Source organism: Lepidochelys olivacea (genome assembly GCF_965140295.1).
Source record: "Lepidochelys olivacea isolate rLepOli2 genome assembly, chromosome: 17".
Lineage (NCBI taxonomy): Eukaryota > Metazoa > Chordata > Testudines > Cheloniidae > Lepidochelys > Lepidochelys olivacea.
In genome coordinates this window covers 1,310,291-1,335,603 of record NC_140427.1, presented here as the reverse complement: position 1 = coordinate 1,335,603, position 25,313 = coordinate 1,310,291, and the positions used below count along the sequence as shown (strand labels likewise).

At 40.4% G+C, this 25,313-nt stretch overlaps 1 protein-coding gene across 1 annotated transcript; it reads right to left on the bottom strand.

Annotated features, from left to right (window-relative positions):
• Positions 1-914: 914 nt before the first annotated feature.
• Positions 915-25,028, bottom strand: FOXN1 (forkhead box N1; the record flags this gene model as incomplete). Its single annotated transcript, XM_084650824.1, has 8 exons — positions 915-1,183; positions 3,770-4,300; positions 5,024-5,231; positions 13,089-13,185; positions 14,830-14,957; positions 19,469-19,579; positions 23,050-23,553; positions 24,906-25,028. 8 exons carry the CDS (start codon positions 25,026-25,028, stop codon positions 915-917), a joined length of 1,971 nt encoding a protein of 656 aa, XP_084506950.1.
• Positions 25,029-25,313: the final 285 nt, after the last annotated feature.

The window sequence follows — 25,313 nt, the reverse complement described above, 5'->3', positions numbered from 1 at the left end:
AAATGATTTGAAAAGTTTTTGACACCATACTTTTAATAACCATTTCAAATCCTATTTTAATAGAAAGTATCCAATAAAAAGGTACTTAACAAAAATATTGTCGCTGGTTCTCTGTGTTTGTTCTTCAATATCTTGATTCAAAGGTTGTGTAATACCTCCACCTCCTCAGCCCATCTGGATAAAAATAGGGACTAAATATGAATAATTTTCCAGCCACATAAAAATTCTACTAAATTGTTGGTTTTATTTTTAAAAAAAAGGTTTTGATTTCTCTTTAAACACAGTAAAATGTGTGAAACTTCCTGCTACAGTGTATTTATTGCTTTTTGTTTTAATTTGTCAGGAGGCTAATCCTCTTATAGTTTTTGCATAGTTTGCAGTATATGTGTGTCTTTCTGCCAAACTCCAAACTTTCTTTTGAGGAGGTTGTGAAAATGTTTTTAATATGTACATTTTCTGTAGTGATCTGCCGCAGAAGTTGTGGACATCACTAACTTCAGAAAAGTGTTTGGAGAAGATTTTATTTCTGTATGCCTTGACTTGCGCATTAAGTTGTAAATATCTTTCATAAAAATATTTGACAGTTGTTTCTTTTCTCCAGGTGCCATAATTTGGTTTATGAAAATATAAAAGATGGATGGCTTGATTAAGCTGTTGATGGCTATATTGGTCAACATCACTTTGTCTTTAAGCTAGTGAACCATATTTTTTTCAACATTTAAAAAAATACGCTACCAGTAGTATTAGAGAGGTCTTGAATTTCCTGCAGCCCAGTTCTGGGAAAAAAAGATAGTTCTCATTCAAATGGACACAGTTCTGATTTATTTTACCTGAAGGTGCTAAGAGTAAGTAAAACAGTGTGACTGTTAAGACTGTTTTGGGACAAAAATAATATAACTGGGTTGTTTTGTGGTTCACACTAGTGCTATAGGCTTGGATCCAGAATTATTCAAGTAGGCTGTGGACACTGTATCCAATTCCATAAAGGCAGAGTAAAGCGTAGTGAGTTGTAAGTCAGGTAAGCTGCTATGTGGATTGCTATTCTGGGTGGTGAGGTTATTGCTGCTGTTACTATCCATCTGATAGTGAGAAGGGAAGCACTGAGAGGATATTGGGGATGTTGAAATGAGAACCAAGGGATCCACAGCCAGGCTGTCATCTTTCAGTTCTTCCCAAAGATTTCCTATAACAAAAAACAAAACCAACACACTGATGTAGTCTTTGGCTTTCGTGTGTGTGTGTGTGTTTGCTTTTGTTTCTTTTTCTTTTAAGAGTGAGTCCACTCTTGGTGCATCATGTCTACTGCTGAGCACTTGTGAAATAAAACGGACAGCAAGAACTGTTTTACATCATCAGCTGACAAATTCCCATTCAGCGGCATGTATACTTCCATTTAAAACACATTTCTAGCACGTATTGTCATGAACATGCCTTTGAAAAGGTGAACTGATGAATTTTCAACTATACCTAGCAACAGCTTTTAAAAGTGCAAACTGCCCCCCCGTTCATCTCAGCAGGGTGTTGGTTTCTCAACTAATGATGATGCTTTGAGTATGTCTACACTTTAAGAATTGGGGTGTGATTCCTAGCTTGAGGAGACATACATTAGCTCTAATGAAACTAAGGCTTGGTCTACGCTAGCAACTTTTGTCGGTATAACTAGGTCGCCTGGGATGTGGAAAACCACATCCTTGAGCGACAACACAGTTCTACTGACCTGTAGACAGTGTTACGCCAATGGGAGGTGGATTACATATGCCAGTGGGAGAAGCCCTCTCGTTGGCTTAGGTAGCAGCTTCACTGAAGTGCTACAGCAGCAGCTGCGCCACTGCAGCCTTGTAAGTGTAGACAGGCCCTTAAAATCAGGTGTAGCTGCAGCCTGGCAAGTGATGGGAGGAGCTCGCGTGGGTGGAAATCATGCCCTCAGCTCAGTGTAGACGAAACTGCAGTGGGACAGACTTTCAGATAATGTGTGCTTAATTGTGTGCTTAATCTGCACATGGCGTTTACTGCAGTTATGTGGTCAGATCAAGTAACGGCATGTATAAATGGTCAAATAAGCAAACATCAGAAATGCTGCTTGTCCTGAAGATGTACGCTGCCATTTCTCACCGAATGATGCAGAACACAAAGGTGACACTAACTAAAAGTTTAGCTACTGCATGAGGGCCATATTCTCTGCTCGCTTTTTGTGGGAGACTTTCTGTGGATATGGGGGAGCGTATCTCCCTAAACTTGTAAGCACGGTTTATGCATCCTAATGTGAAATATAATTTACCCCTCTTCCTAGAATAAGTTTGACATACTCCATGTAAATGAAGACAGAATTTGCCTTAAGTTTGTGAGATGTTTGACAACTTAACAAGTCCCATTTATTAGACAGTGAACCCCAAACCTAAGGCCAGATCATTTTGTAGAATAAAACAGGCCATAGAGTAGAGAAAGGGAAGTAATTTAAGATGGAATGGCTGAAAAATCTGTGCAACAGCAGGGCTGGTGCTTGGTGGCATCATGCCAGGGGGGTCAAAGGGACAGAGTGCAGGGAACACAAATACGTGCATACACAAAATAAGATATTTAGAAAGGTTGAGGAGCCAAGAGAGAGGCATGAACTGTTGAATTTTGTATTTGGAAATGTGCAGAATGGTGCACTTAAAAATCCACCTGTTTAGTCATCAGTAACTAAAGGAGAAATCTATACCCTACAGGGTTTTTTGACCATTTGGAGATAGTCTGGCAGCTTCTGATACCATTGTTCCCTGTTCCCTTAGATCTTGTTGTCAATGGAGCTGGAACAATATTTTGCACAGTGCCTTGCCGTAATAATGATGTGCACTCAACCCTATTGGATCCACAGGCTTGCACTGTGCCTCTTCCATTTCTACTGCTGCATTCTATTTTTGTTGTATTTCCATGAGGATGTTTGGTATGCCTCTTGTCCCCTGCAGCTGGGCAAAACCTATCCTTCCTATGGCATGATCCAGCAGGAGCTCTACAGCCTCTAAGCTGGAGATTTTTCACCTAACTTTGGCTCTTCCACTAATCATTATTTTTGCAGTGGAAGGGTGATTTGGGCCTTGAGCACTATATCTAGTCAAATGAAGATTTGTTTGGCTGAGAACAGGAGCTCTGATGTCTGCAATACACAATCATTTCAGCAAACTTAACCAAGTGTAGGAAGTCAGTGAAGTGATCACTCAAACATCTGTGGTAAATTGTATACAGAGTAAGTTGCATTTTTTAAAATTTTTTTTTAGCAAAAAAATGGAAGAGGATTGTAACAATAATGGTGAATGCAACCAAAAATTATGTACCATGCACTCAAATAAAAACATGTTTTCTTGTTCTCATGTGATATTGTATCTGACATTCATCTAATAACTATGTCTAGGATACTTTTTACTTAGGAAATATGTGTGATGAGGTGGAGGGCTACATTTGACATATTGCATTACAGTATTTAGGGACCACAGAGTTTGCAAGGAGTAAACCATTTTCCAAGTTCTGGTTCTAAATTATGTCTTCTCTAGGTAACAGTCTCTATAAGTAATATTAAGTTCTATACTGCATGAGATAATGAATCTTAGTGAACTGCTTTTCTCTGGCTGTGGAAAGGACAAGTAGCCCAAGAAAAGAACTAATGGTCACTTGTCTAGTCATTGCTTTTTCATGCATGCAAGGAGAAAAGGAGATTTCTTCTATGGTTAGTTCTTGATATCATAAGTGTACAAATAGCAAATAAACATTTAGTGGAATATCAGGCACTTACCTTGGAGATCAAAGTCAATCAGGGAAGGGTTAAGAGCATCAATATCATTGCTCATGTCTGCTTCTTGCATGAGTGTGTCCTGCATTGTCCTGGCTGTGGAGTGCTCTGTCAACATCTTCATACCATGTATGGGAGGGGTCTGGGCTGGCAAGGGTGAGTCTTGGGTGGTGCTAGGTTGTGCTCTGAGTTCAATTTGAGTATCTGCAGAAGGGAAGATGCTCTGAGGGATACCAGGTGATTGTTGCATTAAGGTAGGTGAGATCTGAGGGAAAACCTGTGGTGATGTATAACATGGAGTTTGGTGCCCTCCAAGCAAACTTGGTAGTGGGTTCTTGGCACGTAGAGGTCCTGTTGTGTGAATGGTGTGTAAAGGCTGTTGGATATTAGATGACAGGGATGGCTCAGACAGAGAATGGGGCTGGACTGACATCTGTCTGGAAACTGCTGAACTTGCCACACCAGTTGGATTGCAGGACACGATTGAAGATCTTAGTTTTTCAGCCTTGTCTCCTATCAATGTGTCAAGTTCTTCTAAAAGACAAAAACAGAACAAAACCAAATTACAATTTGATGTAATACTGTTAATGCCTACCCAACATTGAGCTTGTGTGAGTCTGCCTAGGTTGCAACTGGAATTTTAAGTGTTGCTCAGAAAATGAACACGAGATGAAAATGCCAATCTTAAAACAGCAATGAAATTGGTACCTAGTGTGGAAACACAGACACAGGTAGTACCCATAAATCTCAAGTGAGTATTTCATAAAGTAATTTTTTTCATTTAAAGATGGGATAGTCGCATGCTAAATAACCCCAAGTTTTATTCCTCAGTGCTTAACTCTGTCTCTTTTATATCAAAGATTAGACAGATGTCAAGGGAGATACATCTTTCACTGAAATGATAGGGAATACACCTCTAAGCTCCAGAGTGCCTTTTGATCTGTAGCATTATGAATATTTGGAAGTCTCTCAGCAAAAACAGCTGTTACTCTAGCTCTAATCCTACATTTCTGTGCTGCCAACCATTTAATAAGCAAGAGGCCTTGGACATGGCACACCGGGTAACAAACCAACTCAAGCTGTTGTTCAGCCTCTCGGCACTGGGTGCCGGCAACAGGCCTTGGACATGGATCATGTCCCTTCCCAGCACCCAAATCCTCCTCTATTGCTTGATTCTCAAAATATTTATACCGCCTGCTGCTAAGAAGGGTTCTGTGGATCACTGTTTGAGAACTAATGCGCTAGCATATTACTAACCTGGCTTTGCCATACTCTTCCTCACAGCAACTGGATCTTTCCTCTTCCATTTCTGAAGCTCTTCCTGCATCTTATCAATTTTGGCTGGATTCAGTGCCCACAAACAGCCTTTCCGAGAAGAGCCACCTGACTTGTTTTCAACTTTCTCAAAGCATTTGTTCAAGGATAAGTTATGGCGTACAGAGTTCTTCCAACCATCTGGAGCTGTCTGGAAAAACAAATTCAAACTAAGAAGTGAACTGGAAGATAGATTCCCAAATATATCTCTACGGTGTCTCCAGTTCTCTGCTGAAAGGATAGCTTTGTGTATTGTTAATGAAGGTAAAGAACTGTTAACACACAGTGGTTTGAAAGAGAGGCTGCCCAAAGAAATTAGAGCTAGAAAAGGGCCAATAGTTCAGATCTATTCATTTCCCGAAGGGACTTTCACAAGATTGTTTCCAGGCATGTATTTGCCTATGCTTTGTTTGACCAGTTTAGTTTTCAAAGATCCCAGCAATGATTCTTTCACCACTTCCCTTAAGAATTTGTTCCACAATCTTATGTAGAACTCACTCCCATTCTCAAGCCGATTTTTTTATGAAGAGTAGTTACATGATAATGTCCAGTATTTTACAATGGATGAAAAGAACGGTTGGATTCTTAATGATCACATATGGTCAGACAGAACCTCTCTTTTACCAAAAGGCCTTCCTACTAGAAGCACAACATCCTTTACCCATCCAAGAGATGCTCAGTTCTACTTATCGTAAGTGGGGCATTGGTTCAGTACTGATTCACAGAGAATAATGTCACATGTGGAAGGTATGTTCCAAAGACCATTGAAGTCAATGGAAAGACCTCCATTGACACCAGTGGACTTTCAGTTAGGCCTATTATCACTTCCTGCAGCATCCTCAGTTTTGTGATTTTTTTTTTAGTTTTGTTTTGTTTTTTTTGGGTCTGCTGTCCTAGTACTGACCAGCTCTTCTTCATGAGATTTGCAAGTTCATAGCTCAAAGCAGTAAGGCTGCATGCCAGATCAAAAGGGTGAGACTAGAATAAACCCATGACTTTTCACATGGCTGTACCTAGCACTGACAAAGAAGTTTGCCCTTCATTTTGTTTAACGTTTTAAAGTGCTTTTGAAATCATATTTAGGTAGAGATTTTGGCTGATAATAGTTGTGTTGCTTCTTCTTTTTGGATTACAAGGACAATATGCCAGAGGTTAGCAGTGATGGAAAAACATGACATTTTAAGATGCAAGGAAGTTTATGAGACAGTCACCAAGTTCCAGCTAGCAGTTTTTGCACAGCAGTGGCCACTGGAGCATTCAATAGTGAGGTTACAAAAATCAAAAGAAGAATTAACTATACAAAGAAGGTTTCAGAGTAACAGCCGTGTTAGTCTGTATTCGCAAAAAGAAAAGGAGGACTTGTGGCACCTTAGAGACTAACCAATTTATTAGAGCATAAGCTTTCGTGAGCTACAGCTCACTTCCTCAGATGCATATCGTGGAAACTGCAGCAGGCTTTATATATACACAGAGAATATGAAACAATACCTATTCCCACCCCACTGTCCTGCTGGTAATAGCTTATCTAAAGTGATTTCAGGACAGTGGGGTGGGAATAGGTATTGTTTCATATTCTCTGTGTATATATAAAGCCTGCTGCAGTTTCCACGATATGCATCTGAGGAAGTGAGCTGTAGCTCACGAAAGCTTATGCTCTAATAAATTGGTTAGTCTCTAAGGTGCCACAAGTACTCCTTTTCTTTATACAAAGAAGGTGCATCTTTAGTCCACTTCAGAACATCTAGAAAAAATTCAAGCAAATAACCAAATGGCTACACATTACTTGGATTTCGCCTGAGTGTCACAATAGACATCTTTTAGGACTTAGCATGTTATTGTGGGTGTAATTTTGTGTGTTAGCAAATTGTATAACTATTAGGCTGAGTCAGAAGTCTTCCAGATGAGACAAAACAGTTTCCTCACACCTGACTATTGTCTTTTTTTCACCTTTATTTTTAAGGCAATTGTTGAAATTGGGAGGTTCTTAGTTTGAACAATACATATAATTGTTTCAATAAAATAACACCCTCCCCTCCCTGCCATTTTTATTCAAGCACTCTCTGATCAGTGAGATAAAAACTGTTCCCTCCTTGCCCTGAGGGAAAATTTTGCACTTAATCACAAAGACTCGGAGAGAGTAGAAGGAAAAAACCTACAGTAGAAGCAGATTTTTCTCCATTGTATAGGCCTAGAAATGCAAAACAAGAAGAAAAACATTTCTATCTGACATTCTATCTGACATTTACTTACAGGTATAACTTCACATACTGGATTTTTTTCATCACTGTCTATTTAGAACTGAAGTTTGAAAAGAGAAGTGGATTCATCTTCCTTTGCCAGGGCAGAGTTTTTCATGTTGGAGACTTAGTCATCCCAGAAATCAGCTTTTGTTTTGTCTTTGTTACTTGATATCAACTGTGAAAAAGTGTTTTTTAGGGGGCATCGTTCCATATTTCCATGAGGGATATACACAGTAAAACTTTGCTGAGAGATATTTAACTGGTAACTGATCTGGAATATGGTTATTGGAACTAATTAGCACTGTTCTCTTTTACTCTGTAAAAGTTTTGCTTTTGTTTTTTAGTTTTATTATACCACTGGTTTCTGATTTTTGGAGACATGGATTCAATAGTTATATAAAATTTGTATATAACCCAACCATTAAGCATCACTCTTACTTCTCTAAACCACTTCTGTACATTTTGGATTCATCTCTGCATCCTTATTCCCACAGTCCTGAATCACCTCTTGCTCTCCTTCACCTAGCAAGGGAACACAGTGATTTATATGTGAGGCATCAGTATTCATCTACTGCTTTTTAAAGCAGGAATATTTATTTGCATGGGCCATTGGCATCAAAAGCCTCCTACGTCAATCTCTGATACGTGTTACTTTTCCACTCTTGGCTTGGTAGGTACTACATGATAATGCCAGGTTTCAGAGTAACAGCCGTGTTAGTCTGTATTCGCAACAAGAACAGGAGTACTAGTGGCACCTTAGAGACTAACCAGTTTATTTGAGCATAAGCTTTCGTGAGCTGAGCTGTAGCTCACGAAAGCTTATGCTCAAATAAATTGGTTAGTCTCTAAGGTGCCACAAGTACTTCTTTTCTTTTTACATGATAATGCTGTCTGCTTTATTTACTGCACCGGGGCCAAAACCTATATTAGCTCATTGCCAGTTGGGCATAATCTTAAAAAAAGGTGCTCAATGCATAATGGTGGAACTCAACCTGAGACACTCAGCTGTAAGATGATAGATGCAGCCATTAGCCCCGCTGCTCAGCCTTCTTCCTCGGTCACTATAGAACCAATAAAAAATAAAGAACATGCAGCTTCACATATGCCTGTCAGCTAGCAACTCAAATGATCCTTTCCCCAAAAGTTCTGTGCTTGTGGAGAGGAAACAAGAAATTGATGTTGAAAACAGGCTTTGCACTCAGCATATTATAAAGGAAGATTATTACTATTATTAATGCTGGTAGGCATGAAGCCATTTTCTGTGCAACAACTATGGATAACTTTTTTCACTGTCTCATCCTCTGAATATCAGAGTTTGAAAATGAAACCCTTCTATACAAGATGTGCACACTTGTGCATATGCCCTGGCTGATCCATGTTCAGAATATGCTTCATATAAATTGCTCAGGATAAGTTGACAGACTTATCTATGAGAGAGAGAGTAGTGTAAGAAAAAAATCTTTCTTTGCATTCATTTTTAACCTCTTTTTAAAACTTCTTGTTGATATAAATTAAGTTCCCTCTAGATTCTCAAATCTCACAAACATGGACATTTTTCACACAAAAAGCTGTCCTGCTTATTGGGTTTGTGACATTTGCCTAGTATTAAAGATGACCGGCAAAGGAATTTTTAAAAATGGGGCTCATGCCCAATTTTTCCCTTATGATGTATAATGAAGGCCTGAAAGATTTGTGGGGGAGGAGGGTTGTTAGTTTTGTTTTGCTTGTATCAGGAATCTAAAATTTGGTTTTCCTTAGCTTTGTTGGAGGACAACTGAGTGGTATAAGGATTATTTACTGAGTATCCTTGACACCTTAATTGAATGGGTGAGGATGTTGGATCTTTAACAAGGGCTTCTTTTATTCAAAATATTAATTAGTGACAGAGGTTAAATAGATGTTAACAAAAACAAAAACACAGTGTGTTAACCAATCTGAAAAAAATCCATTCCCTTCTTAATAGCTCACTTTCACTTTCTTGGCTCATGTGACATCACCATTTTATTAGTTCATCAGTCATCAGAGTCTTCAGGGTGAGTGAGGACTTTAATTCTAATGTTAAAAAATGAGCAGAAAAACTGAGCTGTCTTTATTCACCACAAAGCAGCAAATGGGGAAGCAGCCCAATTTTGTTCCACTTTGCAGGTCATCTTTAAGTTGATGCCAACCAATTCCAAATATAAACAATAAAGATGTTCCCCTTACATCCAGTGTATACTTGATAGTGAATGATATAGCTTTTTAAAAAGCAGAACATGAGATTTTTATTTCTAGCCCTATAAATGAAAGATTATATGTCTGCCCTGTTCCTACCTAGTAAGGATAATTAATGTTTCTGCTCAGCAGTAGAGAAAGTAGGGAGTGGCATATGCTTCCCAGAGGTTTTCAGAAAGGGTGGGGCACATGCTTTGAAATAATTTTAGGAACATCTAAAACAAAAAAGTATTAGTAAGAGGACGGCTCTGAAGAGTGATGCCAGGTGATGAATTGATTCTGACATCAAGATCTCAAAGATGCTTGTCAGGGAAAATCCAACACTTTACCCAGTTCAGTTGTCAGAATGGTCCAACAATGTGTTAATGATTCATCTTCTCTTGGTAACTGTTTTTTTTTAAGTTAAGACTTTTCTTGTCCAGTATTAACGAGCTTTGATCATAGAATCATAGAATCATAGAATATCAGGGTTGGAAGGGACCTCAGGAGGTCATCTAGTCCAACCCCCTGCTCAAAAGCAGGACCCATACCCAATTAAATCATCCCAGCCAGGGCTTTATCAAGCCTGACCTTAAAAACTTCTAAGGAAGGAGATTCCACCACCTCCCTACCACCTCACCAAAGCTGCTGCTCTACAGTTGAAACCTGGTAACTAACTGGCTCCTGTCTCACACTGAGCAGTATGGTGGGAGGGAGCATGGAATTTAAGAGAGGGAAAATACCTTGTGTTTTGATCCCATCAGACCACAAACTTTTCTAACCTCTCACACCACTGACGGTATTTTTATCTCCAATTTATATATACATAAACTAATGTTACTCTGCACAGACCCATTGATCCTGACCGCCTCTTGAAGTTTAAAGAGTTTTATGATCTTGCAAAACTCTTTCTTTTTAAAACTGGCTCTCAAGAGAAGGGAGAGGTACTTCAAAGAGAAATTCCACTTTAGCTGTGTGAATGTTTTTTAGTACGTAGGAGGTGGATTGCTCTGTTTCAACTAGAAATGAGACTGTTGCATCATAGAAATTGCATTTGCTGTGGCAGTGAGTAGAAGTTAATTTGACTGGGCTTGTGTCATCTAATATTTCCCAGCAAGATCCCATGTGCATTTGTACTATATGGTTTCTCCCCAACTGTAATTGCTTCCCCACCCCTTGGCTCCATGTTCTGGTAACTACTGAGTGATTTTTGATAGAAAAAACAAAAACTATTTTTGTGTGACTGCTGAGGATAACATATAAACGGAACTACTCCACAAGGATCTTGAGGAAGACTTCCAAAGAGAGCAAGTAGTTCAATAGGGCAGTAACCTATCGTATGGTGGATGATTCTGGTAATTTTATAGATTAGATAGAGCTATGGCTGATTGCCCAAAAGTAAAGATATAGTTCTTTCGTTTTCAGTTTATTTTAAGGATGTTTGGGATGAAATTATGGAATTTAGTTGACTATAAAACTAAGGTGTAAAAAGATTCTTCTTGCAAAATGTGTGATTGTCTCAGAAGTACCCTCTGTCATTTTACTGATAGCACACTTGGATTGATTGGAGGAGGAGAACCTCATTCTCATTGTGGTTTTTAAGTGACTTAAGTGAGGGGACACAAGGATATGAGTAAAGAACTGTTCACACTCCAGGGAGTTGAGTTGACATCTTGTGGAGTTATGAATGGGAGGGAAAGGTATCAGAAATAGCACTTTCTCTCTGACTGTTACTGGAGTGGGGAATTGATGGTCAAAGGCTGTAGGGGAATATATGCAGAAAAATGTGTTTTAAGGAAAGGATGGATAAAGGAAGATTGTATATAATCTTCACTGCCATTTTACACTATATCAGGAACACATTCAAGGGGCAGGAACAGGAAGAAGGACTTAGTGGAGCAAGGTTCTCCCACTCCTAAGAATTCTATGTATTTATGCTGGTAATAGCAGCATTGGGTCTGGAACAGCTTCTTTTATTAATCTGGTGTGAAGCATAAGGCATTGTAACTTCAAACTAGTGAATAAATACAGGAGTGTTTATTGTTTATAAAATATATATTTTTATATGTTTTTAATAAACAGACTTTTTGATTTGAAATGTACTGATTTTATTCTTCAGGAAAATAATATAGTCCTCAAATAAAGATGCAATACTTGGCTTTAGATCACACAATTTGTGCATTGTGCCATGAGGCATCATAGTTTAGCATGCTATTAATTCATGTACCTGTTCATGTACCTGGTGTTAAAAATAAGGGGAAGGCGACTGTCATTTTATTAGAGAACAAATTCAAGACTCTGAATTACTCCTTGATTTGGAGCACCATATTTTGTCTAACTTTTAGATTCTTTGTGATTTGCCTTAAAACCAAAAAAAACCAAAACACTTTTCCAGGTCACTGTCATGTTGTTCAATTTCCTGTTTGTTTTTGGCCAAATATCTGAATCCCTTGTGACATAACAGTATAAAATAAGAGTGCATATTGCATTAAACTCTATTATAAAGATGCTGGTGGGGATTGACTCGGGACTAATGCTGTGACAGCAAGTCTAACGCCAGCCCTGCCAACCCCATTAAAACGGGGTCGCAACCCACTTTGGGGTCCTGCTCCACAGTTTGAGAACCGCTGTGCCTATATAATACCCATCCCTTCTGCATAGGCCTAGGGTAGTATGTTGAGTACACAATAGACTCCTGGACTAGGCAGAGGTGCCAAACTTTTTTTTTTTTCTGGCTGTATCCCCCTTCGGAGATTCGTGTCCTATGCGCCCCCTCCCATCTGCCATGGAAGACAGGAGAGCGGTAGCCCAGGCATCTAAACTTGCAGTTATTTTATACTGTTATGTCCCAGGGGATTCAGATATTTGGAGAGCGGGAGGCAGGGGTTGAGTTGCATGGAAAGATGCAGGGGGTGGTGGGTGCTGGGTGCCTGCAGGAAATAGGGAGGCAGGGGCATTCCTGGTTCGTTGCCCTCCTTTTTCCCCAATGCACACCTCTGTCTGAAGCGGTTTTGCCCAGCTGCCTCCCGTTCTTATCTGCTGCTCCAGTGAGACCATTTTGCAGCTGCCAAGGAGACTCTGCCTCCTGTGTGCTGCTGCTTTCCAACAGCATGAAGCTACAGCCTACAACAAGACCCACCAGGCACGCACCAAATCTGGCTGCCCTGCAGTGCAGGCGCTCAAGGCTGCCTACCTGACCTGAACTTGAGCAGAGCCCCCTCCCTGAGCACAGTGAAGTGGTGGCTACAGCCTCCTAATGGTGTCACTAGATGGGGCCTGTGGCAGCTGAGTTGGAAGTGTCCGTGCTCTGTGCTGCTTGTGGCCCCTGATAACCACAGTGTGTTTACACTTCCCTCCACCTCACCTCACCTCCCCACCCCCACCCCAGTTTGAAAACCAAAGGGCTAGGAGACGTATACTATGTCAATGGTTAGATATTACTCTTATATTCTAACAAGCAAACTATCCATTTCAGTAGAATGGACCTGGTCTCTTACCCTGTGCTGACAGGCAGATCTCAAGGAAATGGGGAAGCAGAAAGGTATTGAAAGCAATTTTTAAAATGATGAGCTCACCTTAAAGTAAGGAAAGTGTTCCGTCATGAAATTGTAAATCTCACTGACCGGGAGACTCCCTGTTTTGCTGTTTTTGAGCGCCATGAAGATCAGGATGCTTTGGGAACAAAGAAGAAACAATGACCTTTACTGATAGCTTCACATTTCAGCCTGTATTATTTGATTTCTCAGTAACAGAAAAAAAGACAGAACTTTACAGCATGTGCAACTCCTTTGTTTGATCTTTCCTGTAATAAGATGAATCCTGGTGATTCTAAAGGCTGCATGAGGCTGTTACAAGTAATTCCCTGGCTATCGGTTATATTGTATAAGGATTTCAGCGGTAACTGTTGCCATACACATAAAGGGTCTAACTTCAATTGAGTTACATCAGTGTAAAACCAGTGTAATGAAGTGTAGGATCAGGTCCAAGGTTTTCAAACTTAGTTTGGTGGGTCTTGCCAGTGCATGTATTTGTTAACACTGAGCTCAAATGTGTAGGCTGCTAAAGACTCCATGGGGAAAGTCAGACTGACAATGACAAAGGGCTTAAACTTGAGGTTAACTTGTAGTAGTTTACTTTGGCAAACTGTCATCTGGAGAAGAGTTCCCACTAGGATCTTTGCTATTGATTTTATGTGAATGGCACACACACACTGGAATGGGCGGCAGTGTGAAGCCCTAATACAGGTTATATGGTCACCAAAAAGAAAAGGAGGACTTGTGGCACCTTAGAGACTAACCAATTTATTTGAGCATAAGCTTTCGTGAGCTACAGCTCGGATGCAACTGGAACGAAAATGAAAGCTTATGCTCAAATAAATTGGTTAGTCTCTAAGGTGCCACAAGTACTCCTTTTCTTTTTGCGAATACAGACTAACACGGCTGTTACTCTGAAAAATGGTCACCAAAGGAGCTCATGCGTGCAGGACAGCTAGATTTATTTCAAATACTCCCGGACAATGGGGACTGAGAAGACTCTGGAGGCAGCACTAGTGTCATAGGGTTTAGTTTCACTGAAAAAGCAGATGGTACAAGAGTGAAAAAAAAGCCCATACGTTACAAGGAAAACACTAACTTCATAAAAAGAAAAGGAGGACTTGTGGCACCTTAGAGACTAACCAATTTATTTGAGCATGAGCTTTCGTGAGCTACAGCTCACTTCATCGGATGCTGTAGCTCACGAAAGCTCATGCTCAAATAAATGTGTTAGTCTCTAAGGTGCCACAAGTACTCCTTTTCTTTTTGTGAATACAGACTAACACGGCTGTTACTCTGAAACTAACTTCATAGAAAACATTGCTTACCAGCTGTTTCTTGTGTTTCCAAAGAGAGCGTGTGTGTGTGTGAGACATATTCCCTGTCTTTCCCATTCATTGCCCACATTCAGCAGAAAAGAATTAGCATTATTTCATACCCTGGAAAAGACCATCGGTTGCCAGGAGCCCCATATTCGTGAGATAACAAACACATAATTTAATATTATATATTTGATATATTAAAACTGAAGAGTGTGTATGTGCACACACAAACACACACACATACTGCAGTTTATTTACATGCTCAAAAGTGTGTGAAGTGTTTGTGAACTCCTTTCCATATGACTTTATCTCTATCTTTGCTCCAGAATCTAGGACATTTCATGATTCATAAGTTTCAGACAAATGGGAGCAGGCACTATGTTGCAAATTCTGTATTGCGGTCTAAATAGCATGGTTCCCCTAACATTTAGACTTGGAAAAAAAAACAGGTAGTTAGTTACCTGTAGGAGTAGATGGGTTTAGGAAACAGAGGCTGCTGGGATTCTTGACTCCCTTGAGGAGCGATTCTCTGGTAAGGATAGTGTGATGAGGTAATATAGGTTACAGGATAACTGCCTCCTGAGGAATACTGACAACATGAAAAAAGACAAGTTAATTGACTTAAAAGCAAAAGAAGCAAGAAACTCCCAGAAACTGTCTTTATTAATAGTAGCAATAAACATATTTCGGAGGATACCTTCCACCAACCCAATATGGCACTACACAGAAAAATAAAATATTGCATTAACTATTAGATTTAAAAAAAACCAAAACAGCATGAAATACTTCAAACAGTAAAATACACCATGAAAGACTAAAACTCTAAAATAAGACAAAAGATTAAAACTACTAAAAAAACCTCTGGGGATAAGAAAGAACGTTTTTTAAAAGTGGAGATGAGATAAACTAAGACAGAAGCCCAATGGGGCAAATTCATTCTGCACCATAGGACTAAGCACAACAAAGCCTTCCTTGCTTGCTGACTAAATTTAGTCATGATGATGCAACTTCTAAAGGATGAGTGGTGTCAGAGTACACATGAAAACAAATAAATCTTAAAATAAGGAAAGCATCTTCTTCTGCTGCCCTGAGAGAAACATCAGGCAATTCATTTGTCCAGTCAGTAGCAGCCTAGGAACATGAAACTGAGCTTCTTTTTGAGACTTGAACTCTGAGCATTGTAAATAATTGAATCAATGGCCATTCTATTTTGATGATATTGCTGTAACAAAATTATGCAAATTGGACATGGGAAAACAAACTGCCATTAATAGGTCCCATCTAGTTTATTGCAGTACATGCAGGAGTATTCTCAATTGCACACCTTTTAATGCTTTATCCTGTCTCCTTTCCAAAGTCCCATGCTATCAGGTTTTAACTGCTTCCCTTGGGAGATTATTCTACAGTTTAACAGCTCTCACTGTCAGGAAATTTTTCTTAATGTTTAGCTTATATTTCTCTTTTCTTAATTTTATCCTATCCTTACTAATTAATATCTCGTTGGACCAATAATTTCCCTTGCTCCTTGTTTACCTACTTTGAATATTTGCCAGTAGGTATCATGTCCCTTCAAGCTATACTTTTAATGGTTCAGTTCCTCCAGTTTCCTCGTAAATTCAGTTGCTTTTCTCTGAATTCCCTCCTGTTTGCCAGAGCCTTTTTTGTTCTGAGCTGCCCAGAACTGAATGCATTATTCCAGGTGCAATCTCCCCAGAACCATATAGAGAAACATACTGAACATATGAACTTGTTTGTGACAGTGACAAACAAGAGTGACAGAAACAGGACATAGAGAACTTCTCCACTTTCCTGTGTCCTGCTCCAGTAACAGACATACTGGGCAAAGATACAGCCCCTGGAACTACCGTAAGTTACACCTCCAAAGGTGTCTGACTTGCCCTCCTGGGTTCAAAGTTGTTACCAGGGTAGAGAACTGGGCGTTTATACAGTAATTTTGATTTTATTAGTTTCAGTGGCTCTTTGGAAGCAAAGGAGACTGAGATGGAAATAACTGTGATGTCATTACCAAAAACAAGAACTGTGTGTTTTAAAGATTATTTCTATTTTATTGGTTTCATTGCTCCTTCTTGAGGGACTGGCGCCTGGGGGAAGGGTCCAGTATGATGGGCTTGTACTGGTTATGACATGGCATAACTGGCATGAAAGGCGTCCATGTTTTATGGTGGGTGGGTGACTTCAGTAAGAGCTGCATGTCTGCTATTACTTTCAGGTCAATAAGAAGGTGTTTCCTTATGAGTCTTTTTCTATCTTGTGCCCATTAAAGGGGAAGGGGAGACCATTTTATCTTACTGGCAGAATTAATGAGGGAGCTGACCTCTCACCTCTATATTGAGATGTGAGGCACGAGTTGGACAGCCTTCTGTCTGGCTAAAGGCCCCATTTGCTTGTGTTCCATTTTTAGCAAGCCAAATTGCTCTGCTCCAGTTAAGGTTTGCAGGGTAAAGCTTTGGTGGTGGTTCTGCTCTGCTGAAGACTGACCGCATTTCATTACAATAGTATTTCTCACAAACTTTGTATCATATGCGGCACTCACACCTTAGTGTCTGGTGCTGGACAGTAATTCTACCTACTGCAGCCTCCGCTGCTCATGCCTGTCATTTTCATCTCTGGGCACTAGCATATATTGCCATTACCTTTATCATATTAACTTAAAAAGGGAAATGCTGAAAATTATAATAGCAACCTGCTACATGTGAGAGTTCTGTCACAGTGCCAGCTACAGGTGGATGGAGACTTCCTTTCATGTAGTGCTTGTTGTGTCTTGCCCAGCTACTCCCTTCTTGTCTTGCTCAGCTACTCCCTTCTGTGTTTCAGAGGTTACACTGTAGTTTTTTTTTAACCCAGTTAATGCCAACATGTAGTAACAATATTGGCATCAAGTCAACACTGGAAAGGGATGGGGTATCTGCCTTCGTAGGAAATAAAGAACATGAAGAGAATGTACAGATTAATTAGCAGCCAAAATGGTATTTCTGCTAAAGTTACATGCAGTGTGTGGCTGTATATTTAAATGATGTGGAGGCAGAATGGTGCCATGGCAGCAGGCTGAAATCTGATTTTACTGTCTATATAGCTGCTTCATAACTGCTTTCATTGTAAGTCTGGTTTTGGACTCACTTCACAAAAAAGGAATGTTCACTTCAACACTGGTAGATTCGGACTACCAATGGATGGAGCAATTTTTCTACTAAATTTGAGGTTAATCAGGCAAAGGTCTCATGAATTATGAAACCAAAAAAGAGCTGTTGGTGAGAATTAAAAAAAATAATGTAATGCTTTTTTTGCCACTTTATAGCTTAAAAAAAGAAGTCACATAGAGAAATTATGGTTTGCTGAACTCTTCAGGTTGAAACAAGTTCGGAGAACCAAAGAGAAAATTATTTTAAAAGTTATTAAGATTTAAAATTGTAATATCAACCTAGCTTGTGGGGAACTGAGGAGCTAATTTTGGCTAGTTGGTGGCTCCAATGAGATACAGCAGCATGCTAGGGAGTGCCATTGTGCCTTAGCCAGGTTTCTTATACATAGCCAGGGTAGAAGAAACACTCCTGTTCTCTCTGTCATCTTTCCCAAGGCTTCTGTTCTCCCAAATCCTCCCTGTATATATTTAGCTCCTGCATACTTCCTAAGGTCTGTTGGAAGGGTATTCAGCTCCTGCACACTATAGGATGTCTGCAGGGTGTGGCAGTTGGGGGCTGCAGAGAACAGGAGTCTTGGGGAGGGCTGGGGAAAAGATATGGTGGGCAATGCCCCAGTCCTGTGGACCTCCAGAGGTCTGTAGGAGAGGACAAACCTCCACATTGTTAATTAATAGAATTTCGGTAGTGCCCAGAGACCCCAGCCAGAAATGGAGCCCCATTGTGTAGGGTATTGTACAAACATGCAGTAAACGACAGTCTCTGTCCTGAAAGAGCTTGTAATCTAATTAACTACAAAGGGTAATAGGTAGGTACAGAACATAATGGAGGGAGTGGAGGCAGAGGGAAGACAAGGGTAATAGTAATAGGAACACATGGTTTCATAGATTTGCTATCTGCAAGACTGTGTACCTCAGGAGGCTCACTAAACCCTCTCTCCACCTGAGCCTTAGGAATCTCACAGGTGCCATCCCTGACCACCTTCTACCACACCTTAATAAGTTTGTTCCTTCCTACAGAGCCTGCCAAGGGGTGTTGATGCACTGATGAACTTCTCAAGGCTTGTGAAGATGTGGCTGGGGTGGGGATACCCATAGCCCCTTTTATGTTTTATGGAGGTATGGGAAGCTCCCCAAGAACATGCTAAGGCAGGGCCTATAGGGGTCAGTGGGCCACGAGCTTCCTAATACCTATGTCAGGGGTCCATGAGCCTCCCGAGACCTGCTGTGGGTGTTCAGAGCGCAAAGTCTCACGGTGGCTAGAAGTTCAGAAGACCCCCCAAGGAATCATCTAAGGTTCTCCAGGAGTTTGTGCACTTACTCAAGGGGTGTCCTACATCTGTGCACCTCCTAAAATCTGCAGGAGGTAGGCTCCCCTTCTGCAAATCTTAGGAGGTTTATACTATAATAGTGAGAAAGCTGCAAAATAAATAATTTATGGCAATCAAGTACAGATAAGGTGGTTTGTAGCTGTAGCAGCACTTGGCTGTTTAAAGCTGTGTGGACTACCCAGATTTTTAAAATATTTTTCTATGTGTATTTTTGTTTGAGGGTACATTAAATGTATTTTATTTTTGTTCCAACTGTCAGAGTACAGTGGGTTTCCAGGGTTTAGATGGAGCTGGTAGTTACAAATGTAAAATCTTTTAACTTGTTAACAGAACTGGTTTTCTCTAGGAGTCATTGTAAGAGACTAAATAAGCAATACCATAATATTTGTATAGGCTATTTTTTCTGTGTAACCGTGTTTAAAATTCACTTATCTCTATTTCTCCTTGACAGTTTTTTCATAAGCAACATGAGACTATTCATGTAGGAACTTCCCAGCAAATGCAGAATTAGTTGATACTGTTCACCCAGTTCTTGTGTATTATAGTCACAGTCACCAGACCAGTATATTGTAGGACATTCAGTTAATTCAGTTGTCCACACATTGCACATACCTGGTGAAATGGGTGTGAGGGGCAGTACATTTGCTGTACTGGAGGCTGGTAACAGTACAGACTGGGCTGCCCTTCCAGTGGAGGTGTCTTAAGCTTGACCTCTGAATCCCGCTGAAATATATTCAAAAAAGGAGTTATTACAGAAAACAACAGACGTGTAAATACATTGAACCTTTCAGTTACTGTCTCCAGTTTGCCTTTGGATGTTTTCTCTGCCCTTCTTGGACTTATTTCTACTCAGACAAGAAGTATTAACAGGAATGTATTTCATCTGCTGGAGCTGTTAGAAGGAACATCCTCTTACTGATTTTTGTACAGTTGCTATTTAGAAAGAAAGCGGCTGTTGTTAAAATCCTCTAACGCAAATTGAAAAATCCAGAAAATGATCATTTCTGTTTGTCTTTTTTTCTTTACAGACCAGAATAACCCACACTCCTTAGGTCTTTCTGCCTCTCTTTCACTCCTTCTCCACCCCCTTCCCCCCCCCCCAGTTGTCAATAGAAGGAATGCACAAAGCTGGAGGGAGAGTTGGGAATCAAAAAATATGGAGAAACAGGTTACAGAGGAAAATCAAACTAGACTGACTGCATCAGCTAGCTTGATTGCTATAGAAAATCTAGTTGTAGAATAGGAGCTATCTCTAAAACTGCCAAGAAAGGCAGGTAGGTTGGTCAGACTTCAGCAGCTTCGGCCTCTCCCCTGCTGCCCATCTCTCTGTCTAGGATTTCACACACTTAGTGCACTGCCAGAGTCCTACAGACTTGCCTCAGGGATGCTGACATGGTACGAATATTCAAAATGCTTGTCTATCCTTCCAGCAGTAACAGCAGATAACAAGCAAAATCCAGTACGAGTGAAGACTGAATGGAGAGCTGCAATACATTTAGGGAGACTACTGCAGAAAAAGAGAGAAGCTCAACCTACATTTTGCTTTCTATTATAAAGCTGTTATAAAGACTGATGGACAGATTTGATCAATAGCTTAAACACATAATATGTGAGTAAGTGGGGTAATTTCTAATAACCACAGAGCTGGCATTATTTAAATGATCCTGGCAACTTGATTAAACCACAGATTTGAGCTCTCTACCAACCAATGCAAACTGGCAGGGCAACCTCAGTGTTCTAAATATCTGCTTTTAAATCTGCTACATCACTTTAAAAATTATCACTGATATTTGTGTGTTATATATCAAAAATGTGTGTGTTCTCCTACTGGCTTTGCAGTGTCTTTTAACCACTTGGAACTATTTCAAGGAATGCATATACAGTAGAACTTCAGAGTTACGAACACCTTGGGAATGGAGGTTGTTCGTAACTCTGAACTAAATATTATGGTTGTTCTTTCAAAAGTTTACAAGTGAACATTGACTTAATACAGCTTTGAAACTTCACTATGCAGAAGAGAAATGCTGCTTTTAACCATCTTAATTTAAATGAAACAAGCACAGAAACAGTTTCCATAACTTCTTAATTTTTTTTAAATTTTCCATTTATTTTTAGTAGTTTACGTTTAACAGTACTGTATTGTATTTACTCTTTTTTGTCTCTCCTGCTGCCTGATTGTATACTTCCAGTTCCAAGTGAGGTATGTGGCTGACCAGTCAGTTCGTAACTCTGTTGTTCGTAACTCTGATGTTCTACTATAGTGTATAAGTGAGAAAAGGGAACTACCCTTCTGCTTCAGCAGCATAAGAGAAATAGCCAGACTGAGAACAAATATGGAAATATAATTTTCAAGTTTACAAGAGAGAACTGCAAATTAAAAACAATTAAGTCATTATTAAAAGGTCACATGCACATCTTATTTTCACCAGCATATTCAGGTAAGTCGGAAACCATATGAATCTGAGCCTGCCCTTGGCCTTGGGGATGAGGAAATATTGGGAGTAGAACCCCCTGACCCTGAACTCCTGAGGAACCTCCTCTATTGCCCCCAGCACGAGGAGTGATTGCACCTCCTGTAGCAGGAGTTGCTTGTGAGAGGGGTCCCTGAAGCAGGACGGGGAAGGTGGGAGGGCACAAAATTGGATAGAATATCCCACCCCTACCATGCTAAGGACCCAGCGATCTGAAGTAATCTGGGACCAGGCACGGTAAAGTGGGACAGATGATTCACAAAGGGAGGGCAAGGATTTGGGCCAGTGCACCTTCAAAAGTTCGGCTTTGAGCTGGGGGGCTGCTTGGAGGAGACTTGACCCTGGCTGGGGATTGTGAACAGTGCCGCACTGATGAGCCGGCCTTCCGTGTGGGGGAGTTGTGCCGATGCTTCTTATGTGAGTTCTTCCTCGGTGCCGAGATGTCCCGCACCAAGGCCAGTGTGCTGTGCACCGAGGCTGCCAGTGCTGGCTCTTGAGCCAGTTGGGGCCGTAGAGCAGACTCCATCCAGAGAAGCTTGAGGCAATAGTCTCTCTCCCTCTTAGTTCTGGGCTTGAAGCCTCTGCAGATGGTGTGCTTGTCTTGCAAAGGACCCTCTCCCAGGCACTTTAGACAAGCAGTGTGCAGATCCCCTCTGGGCACAGGCTTACTGTACCTATCACATGGCTTGAACCCCTGGGGCCACGGCGACAGGGAAAATATTGGATGGAAACCCCCCAATTTAAAACGTTCTGATACAACTGACTAACAATCTAATGAAAAGTAATAACTCTATACATGGAAAAATGCTAAGAAACGCAAAGCAAGAGACCAGTTGCTCCAACGACTGTCACTGGCGGTAAGAAGGAACTGAACAGGTGGCGGGTCGGCAGGGACCTATATACACCGCCACAAAGGCGCCACTCTAGGGGGCTCCACAGCCAACTGGACAAGTACTGCTAGGGTAAAACTTTCCAATGATCGTGCATGCGGCATGCGCACACACCTATTGGAATGGACATGAGCAACACATCTTGATGAACGACAGTTATGAAAGGTAGGGAACCGTCTTTTCATTGTCACTAGGCTTCTGCCTTAAAACTTTCTTTTTCTGATGAACAGTGGACGAAATGTAGAGAGGAAACCTGCTCTTAATTGAAATAATGGATTTCAAAGAGTTGCAATTTAAAGGAGTTTACAGACTTTATACCTTTCCTTATATTTACTCTTTTATTAATCTCAAAGCAAGTAAAACATGCATGAAATATAAACAGCCCAAACCTCCTTATAGTAATCTGATCTTAGATTGTCCTGAAGCCTATTTATTGCTGCCTATAGAATTGAAATGAAACATTACAGTTTGTGAACATGCCTTGTGAATGCCGTACAGCAGTACAATTTTCCATGGTAGCATGCCAATTAAATGGGAGCCACCACTCAGTTAGGTCTACCTGAATCTTAGTTGTCAGGAAAGTTGAATATTTCAGGTCCACATATTGGGTTTATAGGGAAATCATTTCTATGGACTTCTAAGAATTAATTTTAATTGAGGAAAGGGAGTTGCAAGGGGAACTTCAACAAAAGTGTTATAGATGTCTGTTGTGAACTCTTGCCAGCAACTTTGAAAGACTAATTGTTGGTTCAGTTATGCCATGGATAACGGGAGTTATTCCCAAAAGTAGTTGAGGACCCTGATGATAGCCCTCTGTAGTATGATAACTCACCATGACTTGGGAACTGTGATCTTGGCCTGTGGGGTTGTACTGGAGATTGTTGCACCATGTCGGTTCTGTGGAAATGTTCTGAATATGTGTGGGAAAGGACTCTGACTCTCTAGTGCCTGTAGATCCTGGTAGCTCTTCAAAACCCTCAACGCTTCTTGCATTTTTGAAGGAATTACTATCCAGTGTGAGGGCTGGATGAGTTTCTTGGAAGACATCTTCACTGAACTCTCTTTTATAAGGATGGAAGGGGTTCCTGCTGCTCTTGAGGAACCTGCCATAGTTTCCTGCAGTGCTTTCTTCATAGCTATACCTTCTGAATTTCTCAGCGTTGGGAGAGACTTTAAATTTGCACTTGCCAGAGTGAATTCCTTGGTTGGCAGGAAATCTCCCATGGATTTGATCCTGGGTTGGAGAAGAGGGACTTGGGCTGTGAGAAGATTCTGAACTTTTTCTTTCTGTCCTGCTGTCTGGATCATACGACTGGCAACTGAAACTGGGATTATCCTGCAAGGCAAAATTTACATACATTTAAAGACCATTGAACTCCAAGAGCTGGTACTTTCAATATACAGTGAACACTGGGCTACAGAAGTATATTCAAGGAGGGACTTGCAGATTCAGAAAGATCCTTCAGGGAAATCTGCATGAAAATACAGTGTTCCCTGCAGAGAGAGGGACCTTGAAGAATTTGCAGCATGTCATAAAAAACCTGTAATGGTTCAGTGATCACTAATCTACATAAGAACTTGTTTGTCAAGAGTCCTAGTTTTTAATTTTTCTAAATACACATCCCATTTGAATGGTTTAGTCGCACTAACACCCATTGCTGCTGTGACAATCAAGGGTATTCATTTAGTTCAATAAGCTACTGTATTGAGATGTTAAGGGGAAGCTGATGTATCCTGATGTGCGATGCCAGTTTGAGCATTTCTTGCAACTAAACAGCAGTCAGTGCTAATCTGGTTTTCACAGAGAAATTCTGTTCATTGAGGGACTCCTCCAAAAAGCAAATCCAACTCTAGGCCATTTTTGGCTTGATGGATGAATGAAGACCAATTTTAATATTATTTTATAACTGTCCTTCTCTTTTCATTCTTCAATCAAGCGAAACATGTCTGCAGGTAGGCCATTTTTGTTTCACAAAGAAGTATTATAAAATCATAGAGGTAGTTGTGCCAAGCTGTTTGGACAACTATACTGTTAATCCACCACCCGGAATTTTCATGATGGAATCATATTTGCTTTCACTGTAGTTGAATGCAATGTACCAAACCAGGTGGTGGACACAGACATGCCAAAATCATCAGCTATAATGTTACAGTATTCTTTTTTTAGCAAGCTGACAGTTTGAATATGTGAGCAGTAAGAGCCAGAGAATTTCTTTCAGTTCATGACTTAGTCACAATCAAGTCTGAAGCACTTGGTGATATCCTCCATTGGCAGGGGATGGACAAGATGGGTTAATCCTTTGAATCTCTAATTTCTATGGTTCTGTAAGGAAACAGTATAAAAATTACTTCAAAACCATTACTAGTTGTAAAATAACTGATTCCTATTAGAGGTAAGTTGCCTATTTTTGTACCTGAGTAATGAAGTCCATTAGAAGAGTTACCATAGGGCTTACAATTCAGCACCATATGTAAGCTTTTGACACTTCAGAAATATAATTTAAATGTTTGCTCTTGTACACCAATTCAGCATTCTTGGTGCCATCTGTTACCATAAAGAGTTCTGAATTTATTCTTGTGTTATTTCTTTGGATGGACAAATCTGAGTCCCAGTACACCAACTGTTAAGCACTGTAGCTGGGCTTGTCCTTGTTGGAAAGGAGAAAAGAGATTTCATGTCTTACTCACAGTTTGCTGAGCTGGGGAGCTTGGGTCCCCTTGTGTCTGCATGAGGTTGTCTTGTTGGTCACTTTCCAGACAGTCCGAAGAAGAGAATTTAATATTAGGTTGATCTTCAAGCAATGAAACCATTACCAAGTCCCAGCCAGGAAGAAATCCTGTTGTAATGGAACCAAATCACAATGAATATCAGTGTATATCTGCTTAAAATGATGTCTACTGTAAACGGACAGCCTTTCTTGTCCCAAACAAAGCTCTTGGGCTTCACCATTTATATACCTGTCTGACCAATGTTCCTCTCCCTCAGATTGTGAGCATTTCTAAAATCGGAATTGTGAAGTAAATCACCTGATTCTCTGGGGAAGATTCTGACTGCAGATATCCAGTCTAGTCACCCTGTTCACCAAAAACTCTACA